The 24,370-nt window shown below is 37.3% G+C and overlaps 1 protein-coding gene across 3 annotated transcripts; it reads left to right on the top strand.

Moving 5' to 3' along the window:
• The first annotated feature begins 859 nt into the window (after positions 1 to 859).
• Positions 860 to 18,890, top strand: LOC121941055 (sex comb on midleg-like protein 2). Of its 3 annotated transcripts, none has more exons than XM_042483766.1 (15): positions 860 to 988; positions 4,488 to 4,585; positions 5,171 to 5,245; positions 5,749 to 5,819; positions 6,385 to 6,619; positions 7,584 to 7,672; positions 7,780 to 8,023; positions 12,981 to 13,246; positions 13,792 to 13,885; positions 13,983 to 14,186; positions 14,850 to 15,011; positions 15,141 to 15,269; positions 16,402 to 16,620; positions 16,706 to 16,863; positions 17,554 to 18,890. In XM_042483766.1, exons 2-15 carry the CDS (start codon positions 4,564 to 4,566, stop codon positions 17,677 to 17,679), a joined length of 2,094 nt encoding a protein of 697 aa, XP_042339700.1. In that variant the 5' UTR covers positions 860 to 988; positions 4,488 to 4,563; the 3' UTR covers positions 17,680 to 18,890. The 3 variants fall into 3 exon arrangements, with proteins under 3 accessions (XP_042339700.1, XP_042339699.1, XP_042339698.1); XM_042483765.1 differs by having other exon boundaries at positions 861 to 988; positions 16,399 to 16,620; positions 16,709 to 16,863; XM_042483764.1 differs by having other exon boundaries at positions 861 to 988; positions 16,399 to 16,620.
• Positions 18,891 to 24,370: the final 5,480 nt, after the last annotated feature.

Below are 24,370 nucleotides of genomic sequence, written 5' to 3'. Positions count from 1 at the left end.
TTAAACTACAATAATTACAAGAATAAATCAGAAATTAGTGCAGAATTTGCTTTATTATTGCAGCTACTTCGGGAGTTTCCAAAGTGTGCTGACACCTGCTTTAACGCTGGCACTGACGACTTCCGTTTGATTTGTTGAGAATAATGTAGATTTTAGAGGAAAATTGTGGGCGGGGGAAAACACACGTGTCTGAAAGTGACATGGGACAGTGAGTCTGAGTCATGCTCTGCTATCGTGATGACGCACTTCTCTACTAATTTTCTGCTGGCATACAAAGAAACGTCCCTAACTTGAATAGAAATTGAATGGTTTCATGTGGCCTTTTTTCCGATTATCTTACACTTAATTCTCCAAATTTTATAATCAATAGTAATTTAATAGCTACTGCTTCTTCCTCCCCCCCTCTTTTGAACAGTGCCACATTCGCTTTAGTCTTTTCTATCTGGCAAAAACAGTTATTTTGTTTAATAATATTTGTTTAAGTATTACTTTACTTATTTAATTGTATTTTTTCTCCTTCACTTTATTTTTTTTTAAATAGCAGCCTTTGTCTTGAGCTGTTATTGAACACGGTGTCAGAGTTTCAGTGGTATCGTTGGAATTCAGTGAACATTATTTTTTATCAGTTTTTAACCACAGCAGATTCATCAGAAAAGACCCTGCAAAGAGGGGAAAAACTGAAGACCGATCACTCCTTTCACTTTCTGGAATCTTAAACGACAGATCGATTATCGCAGACGGCGATTGGTTAAAATCTGTGAGCTTTTATCTGATTGGCTGTGAGGGTGAGTGTCATGACAGTTCATTGGACTTCTGCTCTGAACCTCCGGGCCTCTTACTTTTCTTCGAGTCTGTCTTCTTCCAACACAATACAGTCTTTGGCATAAATTACATGCGTGTAAGCAGCATACACTACATTCGTGAAAAAATGGCAGCTGACGATTAGGGAGAAGTGTGTGGATCTTCACTCGGAAAAAAGACGGCACTTGTAAGTTTTTTCTTTTCTCTAATTAATACAGAGTTTCGGAAAAATGTTAGATGAAGCCACACGACCCCGTTTATGTGTAATTCTCCTTGATAATGTGGAAGAAACTGCTCTGAGAGGGTTAACGCTAAGGTTAGCCAACGTAGTTATTAGCCAGCAGTGGTTGTCAACATTGGGCCCTGACTATTACCTGGAACCGTATAACGTTAGTATTACACATCAAATACGTAGTACAAGAGCTAGTACGCAATATTTAACATAATAACCGCTTAATTCAACTGTCATAAAGAAAATTAATTAGCGTTTTAGCTGTCTCGATATTTAGCTAGCTGTTACTAGCTAAGTTAACATTAGATGTGACATAATCAGCCAGCTAACAGTTAACGTTCATAGGTAGGGTTAGCTTCAGGACGCGAGGAAAAACACGGGAAAGTGTGCAAATATAAGGCACATTTTTCGTTAAGTTATAATGTTAGTTATTGTAACGTTAGCTAATAACAATAGCGTAAATATAAGATTAATTCGGCTAATACAGCGGTAACGTTAGTTTCATTAAAACAGTAATAACGTTGGCAGATATCTAATTTTAGCGGTATTTTTAAGAAGTTAACCAGTATTTTTTACCGTTATCAGCCATCTGACTTTCCTTATTTTTCACCCTCAAGATGTGGGACGGCTGGTTACATTGCCTTGTTACCAAACTACTCTCATTTAATTTTATTTTTTTTCTTCTTGTTAGTTTGTTTGTTGCTTGTTTTCTGATAGTTATATTATACATTATTGTGTATTGCACTGTTTTATTTTCTATTTTTCGGACCCCTTGAAAACGATGTTGTGGTGTAATGTTGCAAAGTAGTTTAAAGTATTTTTAGGGGAGTATCTGTACTTGACTTAAGATTTAATATTTGTGACAACTTTCACTTTTACTTCACCACATTTCTAGTGACATTTAACATTTTAGCAGTTTTCTTTTAGTATACTTATAATGTATTATATTATAGTCTTTATACTGTATATTCTATGAATATTCTTCACATATTATGGACAGGGCCAATAAACAGCATAATATCGCAATATTTTATGAGGCTTTATTGTATTTATACACAAAATACCACGCATAATTTTTTAGTTATATACATTATTAATGTTGAAAATATAAATTAAACCTTTGTCAGCCTACTAAAATAATAAATAACTGGCTATTCCATCAAGAAGATACATTTTGCTTCATTATAACAGTAATTATGTTGTAATGTAACATTAATTTAGTGATAACAAAGTATTATATTACTAAAATAAAAGTATTATTAGCGATTTTACAATACTTTGTTACAGTAGTTAAGTATTATTTGGGGAGTATCTGCACTTAAATTTAGATTTTATATTTGTGGCAACTACATTTCTAGTAATTTTTAACATTTAAGTATTTGTCTTTCAGCGTATTTATAGAGTATTATAATATAGTCTTTATGGTGGATATTCTACATATATTCTAGAGATATTTGGGGCTGGGGCAGTAAACAGCAAACGGCATAATATAGCAATATTTTGCGCTGCAATATTGTATCATACACAAAATACCAAGTATCAGTAACTAACCCTAACAGTAATAACGTTGCATAACCCTCAGTATTAGTGTTATATGTTATAAGTCTTGTTATTTGATTTAATTGTTTTGTTATTGTAGTGTTGAATGTTATGTATTGCACTTCCATTTTTTTTAAAAAAAACTTTTCCATCACTTTTCAAGGACCCATATTAACTTTTTTTTCTTGTCCCATTAGCGCAGCATTTTTCTAGCGTTAATAACATACTGATATAAAGAAAGAATTTCCCAACTCAGGATCAGTCAAGTGCATTTATCTATCTATCTATCTGCCCATCTATCCACATCAAGTACAGTGTCACATGGGCAGTCCCAGTACAACATAGGCCTGTCGTTTACCTAAAAAAAACTCCCTGTTTCAGGCTTCCTGTCTCTGTGGGAGTGTCCATTACTGAAAAAACACGCTTGTGTATTTTATGGAAGAAAAAAAAAAGGGTAATTTTTTTTCTTTGTTAACAGCAGCAACATGTAATTTTCCCTCGTGTTCCCTGTGAGAGTTTATTTTCAATGATACTTATCTTTTTGCTTCCAAAGGGAATCAAATTATCATTTCATCACTATTGATGCATTTTGGACGTTTGTCAGGACTAAAAAAAAATGCAACTTAAAGACTTCATTTTGAACTCTCAAAAAAAAGTTTTTTTGTTTGTTTGTTTTAGATTTTATTTGTTAAGGGACTGTTCATTACTTATGAGAGGGGAGAGTGTGATTCAAAACACAGGGGGCACATCAGATAATTTAATTTTTTTAAGCGGTGTGAAAGGAATTGTGTTTTTTAATTTGGCTTGGGGAGGGATATTACACTTTTAGTGGTTACATTTTGTTTTTTTTAAATACTATCAGGACCCTTAAACCTGCAGGTGGGTTTTATTGGCGTGTTTCTTTAAATAATAATCAAATCACACCATTTATCATAAACAGAAACTGTGAAAATGGTTATTTTTGGTGGAGGGAGAGTCATGCATTTTCCTCCAGTCACTCAGGGAGGCCCATGGAAAAATATTTCATGATAGGGTCATGATAGATTAAAAAACAATGTCACACCCTAGACATCCCCCCTACTTTGATTAATAGTTAGGATTTAGGATTAATAAGTACAGTTTCTTATTGATAATAATTCAGAGATTAATTTGAAAAAAACAATAACTGCAGCTCAAGTATGTACTGTAACTAGGGATGTTCCCAACGACTATTTTCCCAGAAGTTTACACGTGGACAAGTCGACTAGTCTAAACACAACAGAACACTCAGAAAACAGTCAAATTTAGCACAGTTTAGTCTATAAGATTAACCATTGTCCAAGAGCCGTTTCAAAATGCCAGTAAAATATGTGGCACTGTGCAAATTGCAGATTATCCCACAAAACATGACAGCAACTCACTACAAGTTAAATAACATTGAAAACAATATTCTTTAGGGAAATAAATATTTAGCAAATATACCTGATTATTACAATGACATTTTCACAGGGTGAACACAGTCACAAAGAATAATAATAATTTTAATGAGTTAAACTGACTAGTATTGTTTCTGGTGCTGACAACAACGTTTAATCAACTAGTTGACTAATCACGCACATCCCTAACTGTAACTGCTTCAAATGTGGCTCGGCATGGTGATTCCTATTGTGAAGTTATGAAAATAACTATTTTAAAAGGCAGCCAGCTGGTGTCTGCATATTTCACCACAGGCAGCTGTATTCATATACAAACAGTAATGATTTCTACTCACTTCCTCAAATGTTGCATGCACTGAACATCAAAACCCTTGTATTTAATAGTGTGAGGCAAATGAATGATATTTTAATTATTCTTTAGATTAATGAACTAATGACTCCATTTCAAAGTGCTTTGTGTGTCGTGCATTTCATATTTTTCACCTTTTTTTTTTTTTCAGAATAAAACTACACCAGCACAGAAGCCTTACCTGGTCATCATCGTCGTAAAAGTGTTACCATTGGTCATTAGTCACCATGGGAAAGACGCCGCTAAAAGGCAAGAAGACGTCACATTACTATGCTTTTAAAGACAGTGTTCATGATTTTGCAGTTATTGTTTTTTTTTTTTTTTGAGGAGTGCTTCAATCAAGCGCATTAAGTGAAACACCTCTGTGGGTACACAATAGGACTGCAGGGACTTCATAATGTGACAGCATACAGCTTCATTTGTGTCGTTATGATTGCAGGCTACTGAAAGCACTTCAGAGCTGTTAATTAGATATTTTTTGTGTCATCGGCTATGATGACTCTCTTAAGGCTTCAGCACAATATTTTACAAATGGGCTCACATTTTAGTATTTTATTCAAGGTCTGACATTAACTCAGCTAGAAATTCATATTTAGTACCAGTTTTCAGGCTATTATTCTTTGACTCATGTAAAACTATGTAAATGAGGGAAGTTATTACATGGTAATTATAATTTTTCACATTAGAAAAATGTTCATTGTTGAGAAGCGCTAAGTTCAGAGTAGGAGCTTGTCAGGCAGGACATGATGAGATTTTTGAGGAGATCCATTAAAGCTGCATATTACTATTAAGATTTGTTAAAACCATGTTTCTATTTTTTTAAATCATTTTTAGATCAGAAAGAAGGCAAAAAGGAGAAATCAGGAAGAATGGTTCCACTAACAGGTACACCCCCTACAACAACTAAAGGTAATTTTTAAAAACTTTTTCCTTGATTTTTATTCCCTAAAATTACTTTGACTGAACACAAAAAAAAGAGCTGTATGAGTGTTTACTTTACCAGAAGATCCTTATAGTTATTAAATGTTGTGATGGTAACTTTTTAAATCAAATGCAATTTCTAGAGAGAGCCAATTTCACCCTTTCAAGCAATTCCCTAAACACTACTTGCAATGGCACAAAAAGATTGTCGTTGATATTTTTGGTCTCTCTGAACAGCTCAAACATGACACTAAGAGTTGTGTGTATTTTAAACTACAAGAGACTATATTGTACTACAACTTCGGCTGTCTATACTAAAGAGTTTAACTTTGAAATTCAGGTTGTAGTTAGCAGTTAATAGTGTGACATTCTGCTCAAACACTTACTGGATTACTTTATCTTTAATCTTTTTTTAAGCAAAATATTTAAACTGTTGCATTTAACAACCATTGTTGCTGTCAAAACATTTGTGCATGTGTTTCTTTTTTTAGATGCTTTCAGCTGGGAAGAATATCTAAAAGAAACATCTGCTGTACCGGCTCCACCAGTCTGTTTTCGTCAGGTATGTCGAAAGATAGACCCAGGACAAAGATAGACCCAGTGTTAATATTTGTAGATTTAAAGTTATTTGGTAAGAATTTGCTGAAATGTAGCCTTGGATAAAATAGTGCCTATTTGTTAATCTTCCTTTTTTTTTTTTTAGAAAGGTCTGCTTTACACTTCCAAATAGTTCAAACTGAATCTGTTTGTGGTTGACAACAATTAGCAAATAGGAGAAGTTTGACACCTCAATTGAAGTTGTACTGAAAGTCTGCTCTGCAAAAACAGACTTTAGTGAAACAACCATGGCTCTGTGAGTTGCTGCAAGTATCATAAACTGGTTTTGTCCATCCTCCAAAAGTTTTATCATTATAACTCTGCCGAAAATATACCAACACACAAAAGCATACCACTTTTCTCCCCTGCACAGTTACACAACATTTTACCAAATTCTTTGGCACATAACTAACAGTCTGGTGGCATTATCTGCATCTGTCTGCAGCACTGGAACAATTAAATAATAATGTGTGCAGTGTATTTGATTTGTGCTTACAGTATCAGAATTTTCATTTTTTTTGTACCTGCAGGCAAGAGTCCCACCCTCCAACGACTTCAAGGTGGGGATGAAGCTTGAAGCCCACGACCCGCGAAACTCCACCTCCGTTTGTATCGCCACCGTGATGGGTTTGACTGGGGTTCGTCTGCGTCTCCGTCTAGACGGAAGTGACAACAGCAATGACTTCTGGAGGCTGGTGGACTCCTCTGATATCCAGCCCATTGGCACTTGTGAGAAGAATGGAGACATGCTGCAGCCACCACTGGGTAAGAGAGTCAGGAGAGAAGCACGTTGTTGTTAATTATAAAAACTTCAAGACAGTTAGGGGAAAATCTTTGCAACTCTCTGCTGAACATAGTGGCAGAGTTATAAAACGTGTCCAACAAGAAAAGAAGAAATGTTAGACTGATATAATTGAACTGAAAATGATTGCCCTTTGAGAAAATGTCACTCTGACTCTTATGTGGAAGTGAAAGAAAGTTTCCCTGCAGGCATCAATTTTTATGATGATTATCATTTTTATGTCTTAAAAGAATCCAAAGTTGACAGAAAGTTGAGGAATGTGCTGTTTATGTTGTCTCAAAGAGGAACTCTTTTTCCTATGTACTGTTTCTAAGTGACCACAGAAAACAATTATTTTTTTCTTTCAAGTATTGAAAAGACTGCTGCAGCTAGCAGCAGCAAAACAGGCTAAAATGTAACCACTCAGTGCAGGTGTGGCCTGTCAGGTTAAAGTGCTTGTTTTCTGCTACTGACAGGCTCAGATTGTTATTATTATGAGAGTCTGACAACAACAAGGAAAGAATCCCTACTGAAAAATGAAACGTCTTTGTGTACCTTTCGACTGTGTGGACATATCCTGAGTGGTTACACTGCAGCCTGTTTTGCCACTGCTGGCTGCAGCACACTATCTCACTACTTAACCAATTTAAAAAAAAAGTTGTTCCCATGAGTCACTGAGACGCAATAACGTGGGAAAATAGAGCCCACGTTTCCCTTTAAACACAGTTGTGTTCACATAGATGCAACATTAAACTGTCCACAGTTTAAATTCATTGAAATCTTTGAACTTTTATAGCTTTGATAGAAATCTGAAAAACAACATTGTAGTGGTCACTAAATAAGGAATAAGGAAAATTACCCACAGGAAACACACAGTATGTAAATAATTCTTAATTTGTGTGTCCTGAATTAGCCTTTGTTTCTAAATTTCTTTAACTTCCTCCCAAGGATTTCGGATGAACGCCTCCTCATGGCCCATGTTTCTGTTAAGAACCCTAAATGGAGCTGAGATGGCACCAGGAACAGCCTTTAAAAAGGTATGTGTCACTTAAGAAAGCTTTGAAAATTGTTTTCATTTAAACATTTTGGCATCATCTTATTGGCAGTGTTGGTGTTTAAAATGAGGATGTTGCACTGATTTCAGGAGCCTCTGAGGCCCTCCCAGAACAACTTTAAGCCAGGCATGAAGCTGGAGGCCGTGGACAAGAAGAACCCGTACCTCATCTGTCCTGCCACCATCGGAGAAGTGAAGGGCGAGGAGGTATTTATCATGTTCGACGGATGGCGGGGCGCCTTTGATTACTGGTGCAAGTACGACTCCCGGGACATCTTCCCTGTGGGCTGGTGCTCCCTCACGAAGCACAGCCTCCAGCCACCAGGCAACAGTGGTGAGTGTCCTCCTCTAGGTGGCAGCAAGTCTGCAAAAACAATGAGATATGAAGCAGATGCTGTTGTTTGTAATCAATATTTCCTTCATGCGCATTTAGTTGCGGTGGTTCCCCCACACAGTCGGTAAATTACACCCACAGCCAGAATAATATAAACACAGCTATCATAAATCATCTGGTCTTGGTGCTTAGTCTGGCAGAGAAAAATATACACAGTCTAATCTTTAGCAGGTGCTGGACTTACAGAAAAGAGAGTGTGAATAACGCCTCTTTATGTAAGTGTGATCTAATAACACAACAGTAACACATCTCTCAGAGGAGGTCTAAATAGCCTTTTTGCAATCATGTGATGATTATGACCCGCAAACTTCAGATGGAGGGCAGGAAGTGATAAATCTATACGCTGCATGAATTTGAAACAGCGGAACATGACTACATAAAAGAGCAAGATGAACCTGCAGGCAGCATGTATCGTCAGCAAATTGAGACAATACAAAATAAAGAAAAGATATTTTTCCACAACTTCTGGATCTGCTCCAGACTTTATCACAATACTATCATTACGCAGCAAGCCGATGAAAGCGTACGAGAGTTTAGTGGACTGTAACTGTTTTTTGTGCAGTTTGATACATGACTGAAATGACCACCGTGTTGTTTTTCGTGAGTACATGTGCTTGAGTATAACTTTTTTTTAGTTTGTTCCTTGCACCACTGTCAGGCTAATGTCTAGTGACAGGGTTCTCACACATGTTCATGGACAGCATTTCAAAACTTTTCCACGACTTTTCAGGGACCAATAATACATATGTATATATATATTTGCAACAATTTACCATTTTTCAAATCTATCAGAATGAAATATAATTTCAGCAAGCTGCCATACATGAAAGAGAGAGACAAAACGAGGGGAGAAAATGAAGAAACAAAATTTCACACACAAATTAGAGTTACGTTACGTCAATCATTACAGTAAATAAATTTGTGTTCATTCTACATTAAATGTAAGGTTATGAACAGAAGATCATCAAAGTTTTACGACACAACAACATTTCTTGACTTTTCCTAGACTTTCAATGATTTTTACAGATTTCATGACTTTTTCAGTCCTGGAAAACATGACTGTTAAATTCCATGACTTGTCCAGGTTTGTCCAACTTGTGTCTCGTTTAACACAAAGTTTTAACGTTAGTATTTGACATTAGTTGACCCTGCTCATCCAGACTGAAGAGGACGGTTTTGAGCCACATCTGCTGCTATCTAATTTGTTGGTTTGGTTTTTTTTTTACTTCTCCCCTTTACATCCTACTATTTTTGGGACTTAAATGGGCTTTTTTGTCTTATTTTTTTTGATTGGACCAGTCATAAACAATGCAAATCACAGGCATTTGTTCAGTGTTAGTTTTTGGGTCCAGTTTCCTGTCCTCCATCTAGACAGCACACAGATGTATGATGTCATATGCAAAGAAGCTATGGAAATGTTTTTGAATTTACAAGGACATGGACGCAGAACTACAGTTTAAATGAATGAATGATCACGTGGTCGTGGTTTGCAGAGGTTTGTGATGATTCTGCAGCACGGTTGGTAGTTGTTCAAGTGACAGCATCTTCACATTTTCACTACACTGTCGGTAAACTTCATAAATGATGATGTATGGAAATTAATAATTGTCGTTGAATCAGGAAAACTCAGTCAAGCTCTGCTGTTGGACAGTCTTGAGATATTGATATTTTCCTTGTTAGTAAAACTTTCCAAAGCTCTTTTTCATGTTGTGTGTTCTCACACAAAACATGGATTTCTTTTCTCTGTGCTCCTGAGTCGCCACAGTGTCTGCACTTTGAAGAAAGTTTGGTTGCTTAGGAACAAGTTTAGTGTCGCGCTTTAAACACGGTCCTCTTGATAAATTGGGGCTACATTAAAAAATGGGAGGGTCACGAGCACTGAGCCAGCGGTCGTAGGAGACGTGCTGTGTATTGCATGTGAAACACTGCAGATACACTGTGGAGCTCTGCTGGTGTGTCACTGTGTTTGAGGTGGGGGGGCAGAATAACAGGAGATGAAGAATGAGGATTTATGTTCTTTACATCATACCTGTTTACATGGAAAAAATACGCACACATAAAAGCTGCTCAGTCCAGTCTCTGATTTCTGCTTAACTTCGTTTGTGATTAAGACTCTGGATGGAGATTACCGACTACAAAACACAAAAGTAACTCACACACAGGCAGGTGGTGTAACGGTACAAATGTCACTGTTCAGTTCATTCCTGTATAGGAGTTATGGTTTGTTGTGAGATTGATACAGCGCAAAAAAAAAGTCAATTGCACAAGAACATTTTTCTTTTCATTTTGAAAGAGACAGTTTAAATAATATATTATAATATAATAAAATAATATTTTGTATGAAGTGAAATAACACTTCCTCAAAAGGCAACAGCTCACGGCAGGCTATAAAACTGAGAAGCATCTGTTATGCTGCTATGCTTAAATTTAAAATACAAAGTAAATAGAGTAATAAAAAATACAGCTAGTGCATAAGAAGGAGCGTTTGAATTTGTTCCATTTTTGGCTATCTTTAAAAATTTAAAGGACCCAAACATTTATCATCCCACTGATCTGCACATCTGGGAGATGCTGTCAGAATATGCATTAGTGTGTTTGATGTGTTTATATATTCAAAGACCCTACAACGGCAAAGCTGCTGGATATTGGAGACACTCGCAGATGAGCTGACCATGGTGCTGATAAGATCGCCTCCAGAAACTGAAACTATTTAAACGAGTAACCACTATCATGTTCACTTTCTGATGTTAATGACGAAACAAAGTTTCATGAAAACCAGTACAGAATTAAGCCAGTTACAGTCAATTTTGCAGTGAAATCTGCATCTCTCAATACACAAGGATTTGTAAACCCTCCCAATATAGCGCGGGCACAGACGCATTGCGGCAAGCTTAGAGCAGCAACCAATGAGGTTTCTACGTTTCTATATCTATGTTTGTACTAACCTCAGAACATGTTGCTAACGACGTACTTCTAAAAGTGCATTAATTTACATATTGTTTATTCTGCGTGAGCCCCATACTGTGATGGTTTAGTAGATATAAACAAACATTACAGCCCTTCAAACTTGTTGCTTTTTTAATGTACTCGTAACTGCTCATGTAAGGTTCAGCGTGGATCTGACTCTTCGCCTACCACCCCTGTCTCTCCACACCCCCACCATCTAACCCTGATCAGTCTGCTTCATCCGACTCCTCCGTCAGCGTGGGCTTTGTTTTGAGCTTATGCTGCGTTTTGGAGTTCAATTTATTATTTGACTCTGTGTGTGTGGGTTTTGTGAGGGGATCTACAGAAACAGCAAAAAAATATTTACTAGCTAGTAAATGTTGGTGGTGTTTTGTGTGGGTACGTGTTGGCACAAATGTTTTCCCTTTCAGCACATTGTGAGTTACACTTTTACTCTGCTTCTGGTTTTGGCTGTAGGTGCTGCTGTTATTTGTGGACAGTCAGGTTAACTAGCTGGTGTTATAATGTGGCTTTAACCCTTTAACACCTGGATCGATGTCAGTTTTCTGGTGCTGCATTAAGATGCCTTTCATTAGCATTTAAACCTCTGAAACTGGAGAAAATTGGTTTGATTTCTTTCAAAAACACAGGAAAAAAACATAACGAGCAACTTAAAAAAGAAATGTCCTGCAAACTGCAAAAAAGAAGAAAAAATACAGAAAAAGTGGGAACAAGGTATTAATTTTTTTAGCACTTTCTTGTGGTCATTTTCATTTTTGATTGTTTTTTACTTCTTTTTTGTCTTCTTTTTAGGAAATTTTCTCTTAACTTTGTACTGATTTCTTGCTTATTTTTGGGCCATTTCTTGTTAAGTTACCCGTCACCCTCTTCAGATGTTTTTGAAAGAAATTAAGCTATCTTTCTCAACTTCAAAGGGTTAATACTACATATGAAGTTATTATTATCAGTTTGATGTATAGTCATGCCAGTTATTACGTCAGAACACTAATTGAAGCTGTGTAACATAAACTGGAGCACTTCCCCTGCTGTTTGCAGTAATAAGATGCCCCTGTCCAAACCCAGATTGGCAGCAGTGTCTCTTTACTTTGACTTTAATCCCAGACACCAACAGCAGCTCAGCGCACTGCGGTGGTCACTGGGTCAAGACAAAATGACACATAATTAGTCTTTCCTAATTAGCCAGGAGAGACTCTACATTCAGGTTGCAAACTGTCCTTCATTTTTATAATCCTCTCTCTTGTGACGTCAGCGTAGTCCATCCGAAACCTATAGAGCCAGCCCGCCACTGTTAATGTTGTATCGAGACGACTTTTCTTCCTCTTTTCTCTGTTACGCTGATTACGCTTATTTTTTGCATATCAGTGTTCATGTTTTTTTAATTTATTTTTTTTTAGCCCTAATTTGTCAAATACTATGTGTGTGATCTGTACTTAGTCAGACGACAGATGCCACTTTTAAACTGAAAGTGTCTGCCCAGTGCAGCAGCAGCAGAGTTGCAGGGCAGACCCAGCTGGCAGCGGATGTCAGTGTAATGTCAGAAAGACATCGGACTCTTACGTTAGACAGATCTTAACTTTTGGTTTGAATGATAATCGGATTGACGATATCTAAAATGTCCAACAACGTTAGTATTTCTTGACTTATGTTTGTAAACAGTATGATGTTTTGCAGAAGTTGGGTTTTGTTCTTCATAATTTACAGCTAAATGTCAGTGTTGTACATCAAGACCACATTGGCATGAGACAATTATAAGACTTTGGGTTTTTGTTGCTTAACGACACAATTAAAAACCAACAAAACATCGTCATCAATTGTCAGTATTCCACATCAATTTTACGTTGGCATACACATGCACATTAAAAGATTTGGTGAGCTTCTAGTGTTGTAGCTTTGCTTTTTGATACTAATTTGTTGCATGTTGTCGTTACAGTTACCCTGCCAAAGAACCTGCAGATTCTCCCAGCGTCTCCCTCCAAGCCCAGCAGGCGCTCCATGCATTCCCCCTACAGACTCCCCAACCCCCTGCCCCCTTTGCCCGTCAGGAAAGGGGTAAGAGGCCGTCGGCCCAAGAGTGAGACCATCGCTCTGCTCAAAGCCGTGGCAGAAGCAGCTGCCGCCCAAAACGAGCCTGTACCTGAGAACACAGAGCTTGTGTCCCGGCCCCACAAGAAGAGAGGCCCCAAGCCTGGAAGCAAGGTGAGACCCTGCTGGACAAACACAAACTCCTCGGTGAAGACTTTTTACTGCCATATTCCTCATGTTAACCCCTTATACCCTGAGCAAATTGGTTTGAGTTCTTTCAAAACATGGGGAAAAAAGGCAATAAGCAACATGGCAAGAGATGTCCCACAAAATGCAAGAAATTGAATAAAGGTGATAAAGATAATGACCTTAGAATGAGTTTTAAAAGAGGCATAGACTTACTAGTAAATTATCAAAAACAAGGGGAAAATGTCAAGAAAAATATATTATAATCAGAATAATTCTATATTTAAAATTATGTTACAGGGAAAAAAAATATTTTCTGCAATTTTTTCTGGTCATTTTCTTTTGTGTTTTGTTTTTTACTTGTCTTATTTTCAGGTAATTTCTTGTAACATTTTACTGATTGCTTGATTTTGCTTTTTTCAGGCCATGTGTTGTGAAGCTGCTCATTGCCTTCTCCCCATGTTTTTGAAAGAAATAATTTTGCTTGGGTTTCAAAGGGTTAAAGTGCATCTGCAAATGAATGTGTTTTTCAGAGAAAGTCCAAAATTCTCCAAAGCCCAGCACAGCTGCCCAGCATCCAGGTTCCACAAGAGAGCCCTCCCAGCCTCAACTCAGTCGTTTCTACAGGTACGAATTAATGTTCGTTTGCCTTCCATAATCAGCTGTTGAATTAAAGCCGTCAGTAGAACGTCTCATTTGCTCACTGTGTCTCGTGTCCTTCCAGTGTGTGTCTATGTGAACAAGCACGGAAACTGTGGTGCCCACCTGGACAGGAAGCAGATGCAGCATCTGCCAGACCACTTTGGCCCGGGGCCAGTGAACGCTGTGCTGCAGCAGGTGGTCCAGTCATGTATAGACTGCGCATACCAGCCTAAAGTCCTTCTCAGTGCTCTGCAGACTCACTCAGGAGGAGGAGAGGTGGTCAGAGGTAAAGACACACACAGACAAGACGTCATCAGTCGCTGCGTTATTGAAAGTATCTTTCCTTTGATATAATTATTTAAATAAGGGCTAGGAGATATGGCTTTAAAATACTGCAATATTCTAGGGCTATATAGCGATATACGACATATATATCCATATTTTTAAATGTTTGTTAAACTAATGTTGACTACTAAAATACAAAATAATTGAGTGAACTGCAGTTACAATAAAGTTAAAAAAGTAGCTACTGCCATAAAATTAAGTTGAATAGATATTTTATAAAATACGGTTATAAGGAAGTTGAATTAAGTTCTTATATGAGTATTGTTGTAAATAAATAGTCAAAGCGGGACCCATGGTGCTTTTAATTTGAAGTGCTGATGTTTTTGCTGTGGACTTGAAGTTTTGGCAGAGAGCTGTAGGAGAGAGTGTGAGAACCAAGACGCTGATGGCTTATAAAAACAACGTGAAAATTTATACTCGATGTTTGCGTTATAGTCATTTTATATATCGAACATGGAGCAAGCCGCGATACCCCGAGAATATTAGATGTATCGCCCACCCCTAATTGAATCAGTAGTTTAATGTTTTTTTTCGATGGCTTCACAAGTAGCCAAACCCTTAAAGTGGCAAACAGACCAGTAAATCATGTTGTCTTTCATCCCAGTGAGAACAGACGGGGGAGTTCGTGTGGTCAAACTACCTTCAGCCTCCAGTGCTTCCTTTGTACTGCGGTTCTTGGAGACTATGTGTCGTCACCTGCAATGTGACAACCTGTTCAGCAGCCAGCCGTTCAGCCACTACACCGCTTATGACAGGACCAAGTCAGGTAAACCATCGCTGCTCTGTCAGGGGAAAAGCCCCTTTTGAATTATAGTTCTCATGATAAACTGAAACATACTAAAACCAAGGAGGTCAATAGTTACTTATAGAGCCTGTCCTTGTTTCTGTGTTTCAGTGAAAGAGGAGGCGTTGGACGCTCCGTCTCTGGCTCGGGGGAGTAAACGGAGTCTCTCTGGAGTCTCCCCACCATACGCAGCTCCTCTGTCACCTAAACATTTACGTACTGAAGCCCACCCTTCAGAAGGTAAAGCTCACTTTGCACATGCTTTTACGCTTGCAAATTTTTTATACTGACTGAAACTGTTTCCTTGCTGACCTTGATAGTGCTCCCTCCTCTAAGTTGTATCGATTTTACTGTATGTATGTTCCTACACATGAAAGCAAAGCAGCTTAAAACACCACTAAATCCCATCAGATGTTTTCTTGTCGCTGAATTTGAATTGTCTGTAGCGCTTGTCTCTTTGGCTGTTCGATCAAATAAAGTACATAAAAGCCCTCCAAAAATTACCTTAACATGAAAAAATTTAAAAATAAAAACAATTTGCTGTCTCCGTCATAGGGCAGTTGATCTTGACTTCTCCCTGGAGGTAAAGGAGACATTTTCAGTTGCTGTTCTTCTTTGAGCTAGCTGCTAACAACTGCTGGCTGCTTTTCAAATCCTCCAGCAGTGGTTTGCACAAAAGTTGTCAAACCTTCACACCACCCTGTCCTGCCGACTGTCCTTTTTAAACAGGAGTCAGTCCCATTCTGGTGCTACCTCCGCTGCCGGCCTGAAGGCGAGAAACAATGCTCAGCCGTTTTGTGTTCATACCTTCTACACAAAACACTGACGCAGAAAAGCCGCACAACATTCCTGCCTTGAACAGGCAGTTTAAAAAGGAGCTTATAAATCGAAGTTTTGGTATTTAACCCTTTGATTCTTCAATCGACATCACTTCTCGTCTGCTTGTTCAGTTCCCTTCACAAGTATTAAATCTTTGAACCCTGAGGAAGTTTGTTTTATTTTAATTTTTTTATTTATATTTGAAAAAATGGGGGGGGAGATAATGAGCGTCTTGTAAAGAAATGTTCTTCATACTGCAAGAAACTGAAAAAAAAGATACAAAATATGTCTAGAAAACTTTTTTTTGATAATTTTCTGGCAATTTTCTTGTACATTTTATCAATTTATTGCTTAGTTCATTATTGCCTTCTTCCTATGTTTTAAAAGAAATAAAGCCAATTTGCTCAGATTTCAAATGATTAACATAATAACATTCATATCACATGTATTCTGTATGTTGGACAATGTCCCCACAGAGGCAGATGACAAGTGTTTACAGAAGCATTAAAAGCACAACATTTGAATGCAAGTTGCGTTTTTCTCTCTCCAGCAGAGACTCTGCCTCATGAAGAGAACGGCCTAATAAAAGAGCAGCGCTACATGGACTCAGCCTCAAACTCCATGAACCCTCGGCCCCAAACAGTGCGCAGTACATCCGAGTACCACCCTCAGGCCAGCAGCCACTACCGCACAGGAAACGGCACAGCCATGAGACGCCACTCCTCCAACCCTGCAGAGCTCAGCTCCTCACAGCCGCTCAGACGAGTAGAAGGTATGGTAACAATCTGAGGAAGTATTCATTGATATATGATCGTGTCTGCTGCCTCACATGCTCAGTGTGTGTTCTGCTTTGGTAGCAGCCAGCTCCACCACAGGTCCTGAGGCTGCAGCGTCTGAGCGGGAGAGTCTGCCCAGTAAAAACCCCTCCTCCTGGTCCATTGAAGAGGTGATGCAATTTGTGAGAGATGCTGACCCTACAGCATTAGCTCCACATGCTGAACTATTCAGAAAACATGTAAGTTCAACTCTACTGAAAAATGTTGCCTTTTTCCCACAAAAAAACACCTGCAAACATCTGGCCTTAATGTAATGGGAACGGTTACAACTGACAATCAAATGACTTTGCTGTAGTCACAAGTATTGATTGATGGAACCAAAACAACCATGTGAACATGCTAATTTTAGCCCCTTAACCAGCGAGATACAATGACACAAAATACTGTCTGTCAACACCCAAGCAGCACTCAAACATCAATCCAAACCAGTCTACACTGAGTTTTAAAGAGAGAATGAATAAGTAAGAGATATTTAAAAATAATTAACCACTGTAAGGTTTTCACAAGCCTCTATCCATTCTGCTTTCCACTGTTTACTAAGCTGTTTTTTGACCTTGGAGGTCAAAAAACAGCTTAGTAAACAAGACGCAAATCCAAGACGCATACAGAAAGGCACGCTCGTCTGCTGCAGAGAACACAGCTCTGGTCTGCTGGCAATTGGAAAGCACATATTCTGTTTCTGAGTGCCATCTAGTTTCATTATATTTGAGATAATACATATTTTATTGGATGATATCTCACACCAAAACAATCTAGACTGATAAGTAGCACTGCAGGTAGGAGGAAAAATATGCATTTTTTTATTGGATGAACAGTCCCTTTAAGTCAAAAAGAATATACAATATGACTCCTATTCTTTGCATCCACAGGAGATTGATGGGAAAGCTCTGATGCTGCTACGGAGCGACATGATCATGAAGTACATGGGTCTAAAACTGGGTCCTGCACTGAAGTTATGCCATCACATAGAGAGGCTGAAACAAGGCAAACTGTAAGAGGAGTCAGGGCAGCCCTGTCCCTGCCAGACCCATGAGCAATAAGCCCTGAAGGAGCCAGCTTTTGGATACTGACTCATGGGGCCCGCAGGGGCTACATGTTACTCTAGACTCCACCTTGAGGGACTGAACCGACATTACAACTTCACCCGGCTTCCAGAGTGGAGAAAAAGTGTGCCGTGCATTGCTGACACATTACCTCATCCCCTCATCAGTGAACGAAAAGCTGTTCGAGTCTAAGAAGACGCCATTTGACTTTATGAAATCCCAAAGGAAAAGAATCCCTGTAGTGTTTACATTGCATAGCACACGTGCACACGTGGACACGTTTTTTTACGGAGATGAAATCTTTTGATCCTGGTTTTGGATCCCCAAAGATGGAGAATGTTTCTTCTATATAATGTTTTTATTCTTGTTGAATTTCCAGTTAATAAGGAAGGGTTGGTATACTGAAAAATCCATCAGACGTTCTTCCCCGTGCTCAACGAGAGAATTTGGATGCTCTCTCGTCTGTGCTGTTGTATAGCCGTTCTCACTTTTCACATGTATGCCTCAAGTATGGGTTTATCCGCCTGCCCGAAGAATGCTAACGTCAGTGCATTCCATTTCGCTCACACAATTTTAGACGGACGTTTTGATTTGCTTGAACATTGTCAGTATCATGTAGGGATCATGTTGTATTCTGACAGTTTCAATTACCTTTTTCACGAGAGTCCTGCAGGTTCATCATCTGCTGTGTGGCATGACGTACTGTTGTGTCTTAGCGAGCCCTTTGCTGCCTCTTACAGATCTCCACACAGCTCTTATCAAACCGCCAGGGTTCCCACGGTCATGGAAAACCTGTAAAAGTCATGAAATAAGAAAATATCACTTAAAGTTTTGGAAAAGTCGTGAATTTTTGTGTGTAATAAAATTAATTGTTACAGTAATTATCCAGGGATAACCTTTTACATTATGTCAGAAAATGGCAAATTTAATTTCTCTGAGTTAGCTGTTGATATAACATCGTTTTAAAGTGAGCAGATGTAGGGCTACACAATATATCACTTCAGCATCAACACTGCAATGCGAAATAGTCGCATCAAACGATGTGCAATGCCGAGTAAGGCAAATGAACTTATACAACTTATCTGAAAAAAACTCCCCTTGTAACCCTTTAAAAACCTGAGCAAATTGGCCTGATTTCATTTAAAAAGATGGGAGGAAGGTAATGAGCAACCTGAGAAGAAATAACCCAAAAATTAGCAAGAAATTTGTAAAAAAGTACAAGAAAAGAACATTAACTGAAAATTTGCACGCAAAAAAGAAAAGTGAAAAACAAAAACAAGGAAATTCCTTTTTAAAAAGTGATTAAAATTCTAATCATTCTGTGACATAATTTTCAATATAGAATTAGGATTTTTATAAATAAAATTTTCTAGACATTTTCTATAGTTTTTTTTTTTTTTTTTAAACAATTTTATAAATTTCTTGCACTTTGCAGGACAATTCTTGCCAAGTTGCTTTGCCTTTTCCCCATGTTTTTGTTTCAAAGATTTTAGTACTTGTGTCCGAGAGTAGCACAGGACAAGTGATGTCGATCAGACAGAAAACGTGTATATGTGACGTAGCGTGGCGGCATTTGTTATGGGCAGCGACACTCCAGCATGTGTGCATGTTTAAGTACTGTAACTGTGGAAACAACACAGAAATTAATCATGGGTCTTTAAAAAGTCATGGAAAAGTTTTGAAATTTGGTCCATGAAAATGTGTGGGAACCCTGAAGCGTTTGCATCCCAAACTCTGACACAGCTTAGAATTAATGAGTTTATCAATTTCAATTTCACAAGGAAGACATTTCTAAGGGCTTTTTTTGTTTAGTTTTGCTGTTTTTATCATAAACATGTAAGCTCGTCGGTCCGCCTGCGGCCTCAGTGTTGTCACTTTTGACCGTTACAATCACTGTTAGCAATGAAAACAGATGTGTACAGTTTTATGGGTTTAACCATGAATATCAGCGACAGAATGTACATTTTGTAGAAACGTAATATTTTAAGGAGATCATATACATAAGTTAGAAAATGTGAAGATAAAGGGGGATGGGGATGTTGGTGAATATTTCACAGTGGGATTCCATTCTGCTTTTTAATACTTAACACAGCGCTTTTAGTTCAAATACTCCCAGTAATAGACTCTGCCTTGCTTTACCTACGACATTTCTCAGGTTTATGTGGTCTTTGTTAGTACAAGCTTTTTGTAGCATACTGTTTATAATATACTTAACAGAATTTTCCTGTTATTCCCTTCCTCGATTTTAAGAAGACTTGTGCCATATGATATTCAACACAGGATTGAAGTGCTGTTGATTTCCCTCTCTTGCATCTTCTTTAAACTACTTGAAAAATATGTGTTGCAAAAAGTCACTTGTCCATAATGTCACACCGGATAAACAATATGTGTTTATGATGTTGTGTATTTCCTTTTTATAAACCTATCGAAAACAAAAGGATGTGCGTGCGTGTTGTTACTGACTCCTTGTTATCTAGACCGAGGGTGCTTTTTCAGAGGGGAATAAAGTTGCTGAATTATTTATTTTACTCTCTTGTATGATCAACAAAAACATGTAATTCACTTGATTTAGAAAATTGAGCATTTGTCCAATTCATATAAACTGAAAGCTTTTAACCACAATAGACGACAAAGATCAAGCAGTCTCATCATTACTGACAGTTCAACCTAAAATTACATATTTTCTTCCTAGCTGTACTGCTATTTACAAATCTAGATTATTGGTATGAGTTGCTGAGGGGTGAAGATAACATGGATATGTCTGCCTTCTCTTGCACATAAGGGATATGGGATATCATTTTTTTTTAATTGCCAAAATCATGCAAATTGATATACAGACACTGTAAAAACAGACATTTTCAGCATATTTTAAAATTTTCTACAGTCCTTAAACAAATTACGTAGGACAAAAATTAACAAATCAAGGCTTAAAATTGTTATTTTCACCAAAATCACTTTAGTTTGTCTCATTTCAAATTTTGCCAAAAATGAACTGCTTTCACTAACTAACCAGCATGCACAATAAGAGTGAGGCTTTATTCAACACCAGGATTTTTCTTTAACTTTTCACTTTCAAACATCAAAGTTTTTAATATCTAACAGCCGATTTACGCTGTAGGGAGGGTTGTGCATATTCTACCAGTAACTTAATGACACTCGACAAAAAAGCTACAGACAAGTTCAAAATAAATAAAAAACTAAAATAAAAAACACAGTCTCACCCCAGCTGTCCTCTGGTAAATACAGAACAGTGCCTTATGCAACTATGTGGTGCTCAAAGCACCAAATAAGTCATTTAAAAAACTTAACAGCAATGTTTCTTTTAAGAACCCATGACCTGGTTACTGAAGATAATCCACAGACCTTGTTGTGAACAGTTTCTTGAGGGAACTATTTTCTTTCTACTGAACTACATCCGCCAACCGTATCACTGCGCAGAAAGTGCCGCTCACCGCGATGAAGGACGCCATTAATGTTTACATTTTATTCGCTTTTCTTCCGTCAGTAGATAAACACTTCCTTCGTCTGTGTTGTCTTTTTTTTAGCCTAACGTGTCTTGAAAACATATTTCAGTCAACTGTTAAGCTACTTAGCTCTAACACGAAACACCGTGAAAAAGACGTTAGCGCCACTGTGTAAAGTTAAAAGAAGTTAATAATACTGATATTAAACGACAAAACCAGTCGTTTCAGTGGAGCTGGTTAAAATTAAGCATGATTTACAAATATAAGCCAAGATTTTGTTGGTGCTCTGCCTTTTTATTGACTAAAATGTTTCAAGAAACATATTTGAGCTTACCTTTTCATTCTTGATCGTTTGTCACCTGCCCACCGCCATGTTGTTTTCTGCGGACCGGAACTGAAGGCAGCGGGAGCGTAGTGTTCTGGTAATTGTAGTTTTTTTTGCCCCTTGAGCAAACGAAAACGTCACTTTTTTTTTTCCATTTGAAAACATTGGCTAAAAGGAAATGAGCAACTTCGCAAGAAATGTCCTACAACTTGCCAGAAGTTATGAAAAGGTGACAAGAAAATGAAAATTAGTTTTCAAAGAGAAGGGGTTATTGATAAAAAGTTAATTAAAAACAAATTTTTTTATTTTTTTTATGTTTTTCAGGTCATTTTTTATTTTCATATTTAAAAAATAAATAAAAAAGGGGAAATATATAATAAATAGCCTACATATATAATATATTATATATATATAATGGATTTATCAATTTATTTCTATGTATATATTTATTTTCTCCTATTTTTTTAACTAAATATGAAAATAGAAAATGACCTGAAAATATGTTCAACAAAATATATTTTTGTTGTTTTTTGTTGTTGTTTTTGTTTTTTAAAGAAAACTATATAATAATCATTTATTATTTTTTATTTACATTTTTTTTTTTTTTTTGCCTAAATATCAGGTAATTTTCTTGTAACTTTTTTTTTTTTTTAAGAAGCCAAGCCAAACCGAAAATGAGCAAAACAGGTCCCCTAATGTAAGTCTGTTCTGCCATTTTCCCTGATGTCAATCCTGTTTCATCGACAAAAACTGACATATTAATGATAAAAATAGACTGTCCTTAAGAAAAAAGGCAGACACAAATAGAGACATTGGAGATTTTTAGTTCACTTCCATATAAAAAGCACACATAACTGTACAGTAAGCAAACATTTAACTGCCAGCACATTTCAACTGTTGTTTCTTCACTGACATCTCGTCTTTAAAATAACAATTCTACGAAGCAGAAAGTGCTTCAGGAGACTGACAGTTACAAAGTAAGCAGTTCTTTTTTTATATCCAGTCACACACAGTCTCCAAACTGACCATCCAGTATATATACAGCTTGTATAAATAAAAGTTGTACAAAGAATAAATTAGGGTCAAATCCTGTACAACCAAAGTCATCAGAGGAGCTCCCTGTTGAATGGACCGCAGAGTTAAAGTGAAATGTACTGGGATTGCTAAAGTACATCAATATAAATAAAAACAGGTAAAAAGTAGAGCTTTCCATCCTTTCTTTGTTCACCCAGACAGTCTGCATATGGCTGCTATAATTCACAGATTTCATAAATGCTATAATCACAAAGGGGCGACACAGTTTTTAATAGAGTAGGATGGACACCCTGTAACATTTTTTTTCCAACTAAACTATGACAAAGTGCACTCGATAGGATAAATTAACTGACGCACAACAATAGTCTCACATTCACAACTCTGATCATAATCATGGGGGAGAAAAAACACCATGCTGCACGAAAAAAAAAGACACTGAACTACATGGAACTAATGTTTTACACTTGATAAAGGGGTCTCAACAATAGGCTACTGATTCTAATAACACACTTAAACATACCAACAGCTTTTTCTCTCACTGAAGCCAAAAATTGTCACTATTTCTTTTTTTTATCTGGCTGTTCTTCACTTAGCCCATCCTTAATACTCAAACCAATTTAAAGCTGGGATAGGCAGAAATCTGGAAAAGGAAGAAAATATTGAAAATTCACCCTCCTCCTGCAGCTCGTACTTCTCTGTCTTAAGCCCCTCCCACCGGACGACCACTGATATTTGCCCATGCGTCATACAATGACCCAAATACGTTGGCGTATTTACTTTTTTATTTCATTGTAAAGTTGCACACAGCACATTTGCTCAGCTGCTCCTTGCCTCAGGCTCTCTGTTTCTCAGATAAATAAATAAATAAAAAATAAATGCTGTTATTGAGAAAGAGTTTAACGAGTTGTTTGTGTGGGTTGTGAAGCTCAAAAAATCTATCCACTGATAAAGAATCCGAAAAAGGAAGATAGGCTTATCAAAAAGAGTCTAAGGCAAAAAAAATAGTAAAAATGTTATAAGAAAATCACCAGAAAATAAGCAAGTTAAAAAAAAATCCCAAAAATAATCTAAAACGGTGATGAAAAAAATACATTTATTTAAAAAAAAAAATTCGGTAAAATAATTTTAAATATAGACATTTTCCAATTATAAATATAGTGTCTGGGACATAAATGCTGTTATTGAAAAAAGAGTGTAACAAGTTGTTTGCGTGGGTTGTGAAGCTCAAAAAAATCTATTCACTGATAAACAAATGTCTTTTTTGCCACGTACGTCAATGAGAAAAAGTCGTTTTGGGCCACAGGGCATCATGTGACGGTGTAATTACACTGTTAGGCCACTATGACTTCCTTGGGGCCTGCCTTAAACGCTTTTTGATGAGCCAGTCTTCCTTTTTTGGGTTGTTTTGCAGTGTGGGCAGTTGTTACCAATGGTAGTACAGCAAATTTTTCACCAGTTTTCACCATCTAAAAAGACGTGCACGCACATCTGCATTTGTATAATAACCATTAGGTATGTCCTCGCTGAGAAAGTGAACTGTGATTGACTTAAGTGTCCTTTCCCGGCTTCGATTTTCTGTTTTCAGAAGTTTGAAAACGGAGCCACAAGGAGGTGCAGAGGTGTAGTATTCTCTCAAAACACTTAAATTTCAATATTCTGGGTTTATTATGGGAGTTTTGCCCAATGAAGCCCATATTCGACTGCCTACCACAGCTTTAACTGCTGAAATACATATTACAACTTCCACCTAGATTCATTTCATAAGTCTGTTAGTGGAAACAGCAGGGGGCTCTGGTGTTTGACGCTCTTGCTGTGAGGT

This window comes from Plectropomus leopardus, chromosome 3, assembly GCF_008729295.1.
Source record: "Plectropomus leopardus isolate mb chromosome 3, YSFRI_Pleo_2.0, whole genome shotgun sequence".
Taxonomy (NCBI): Eukaryota; Metazoa; Chordata; class Actinopteri; order Perciformes; family Serranidae; genus Plectropomus; species Plectropomus leopardus.
This window is presented reverse-complemented; position numbering and strand designations above follow the sequence as displayed.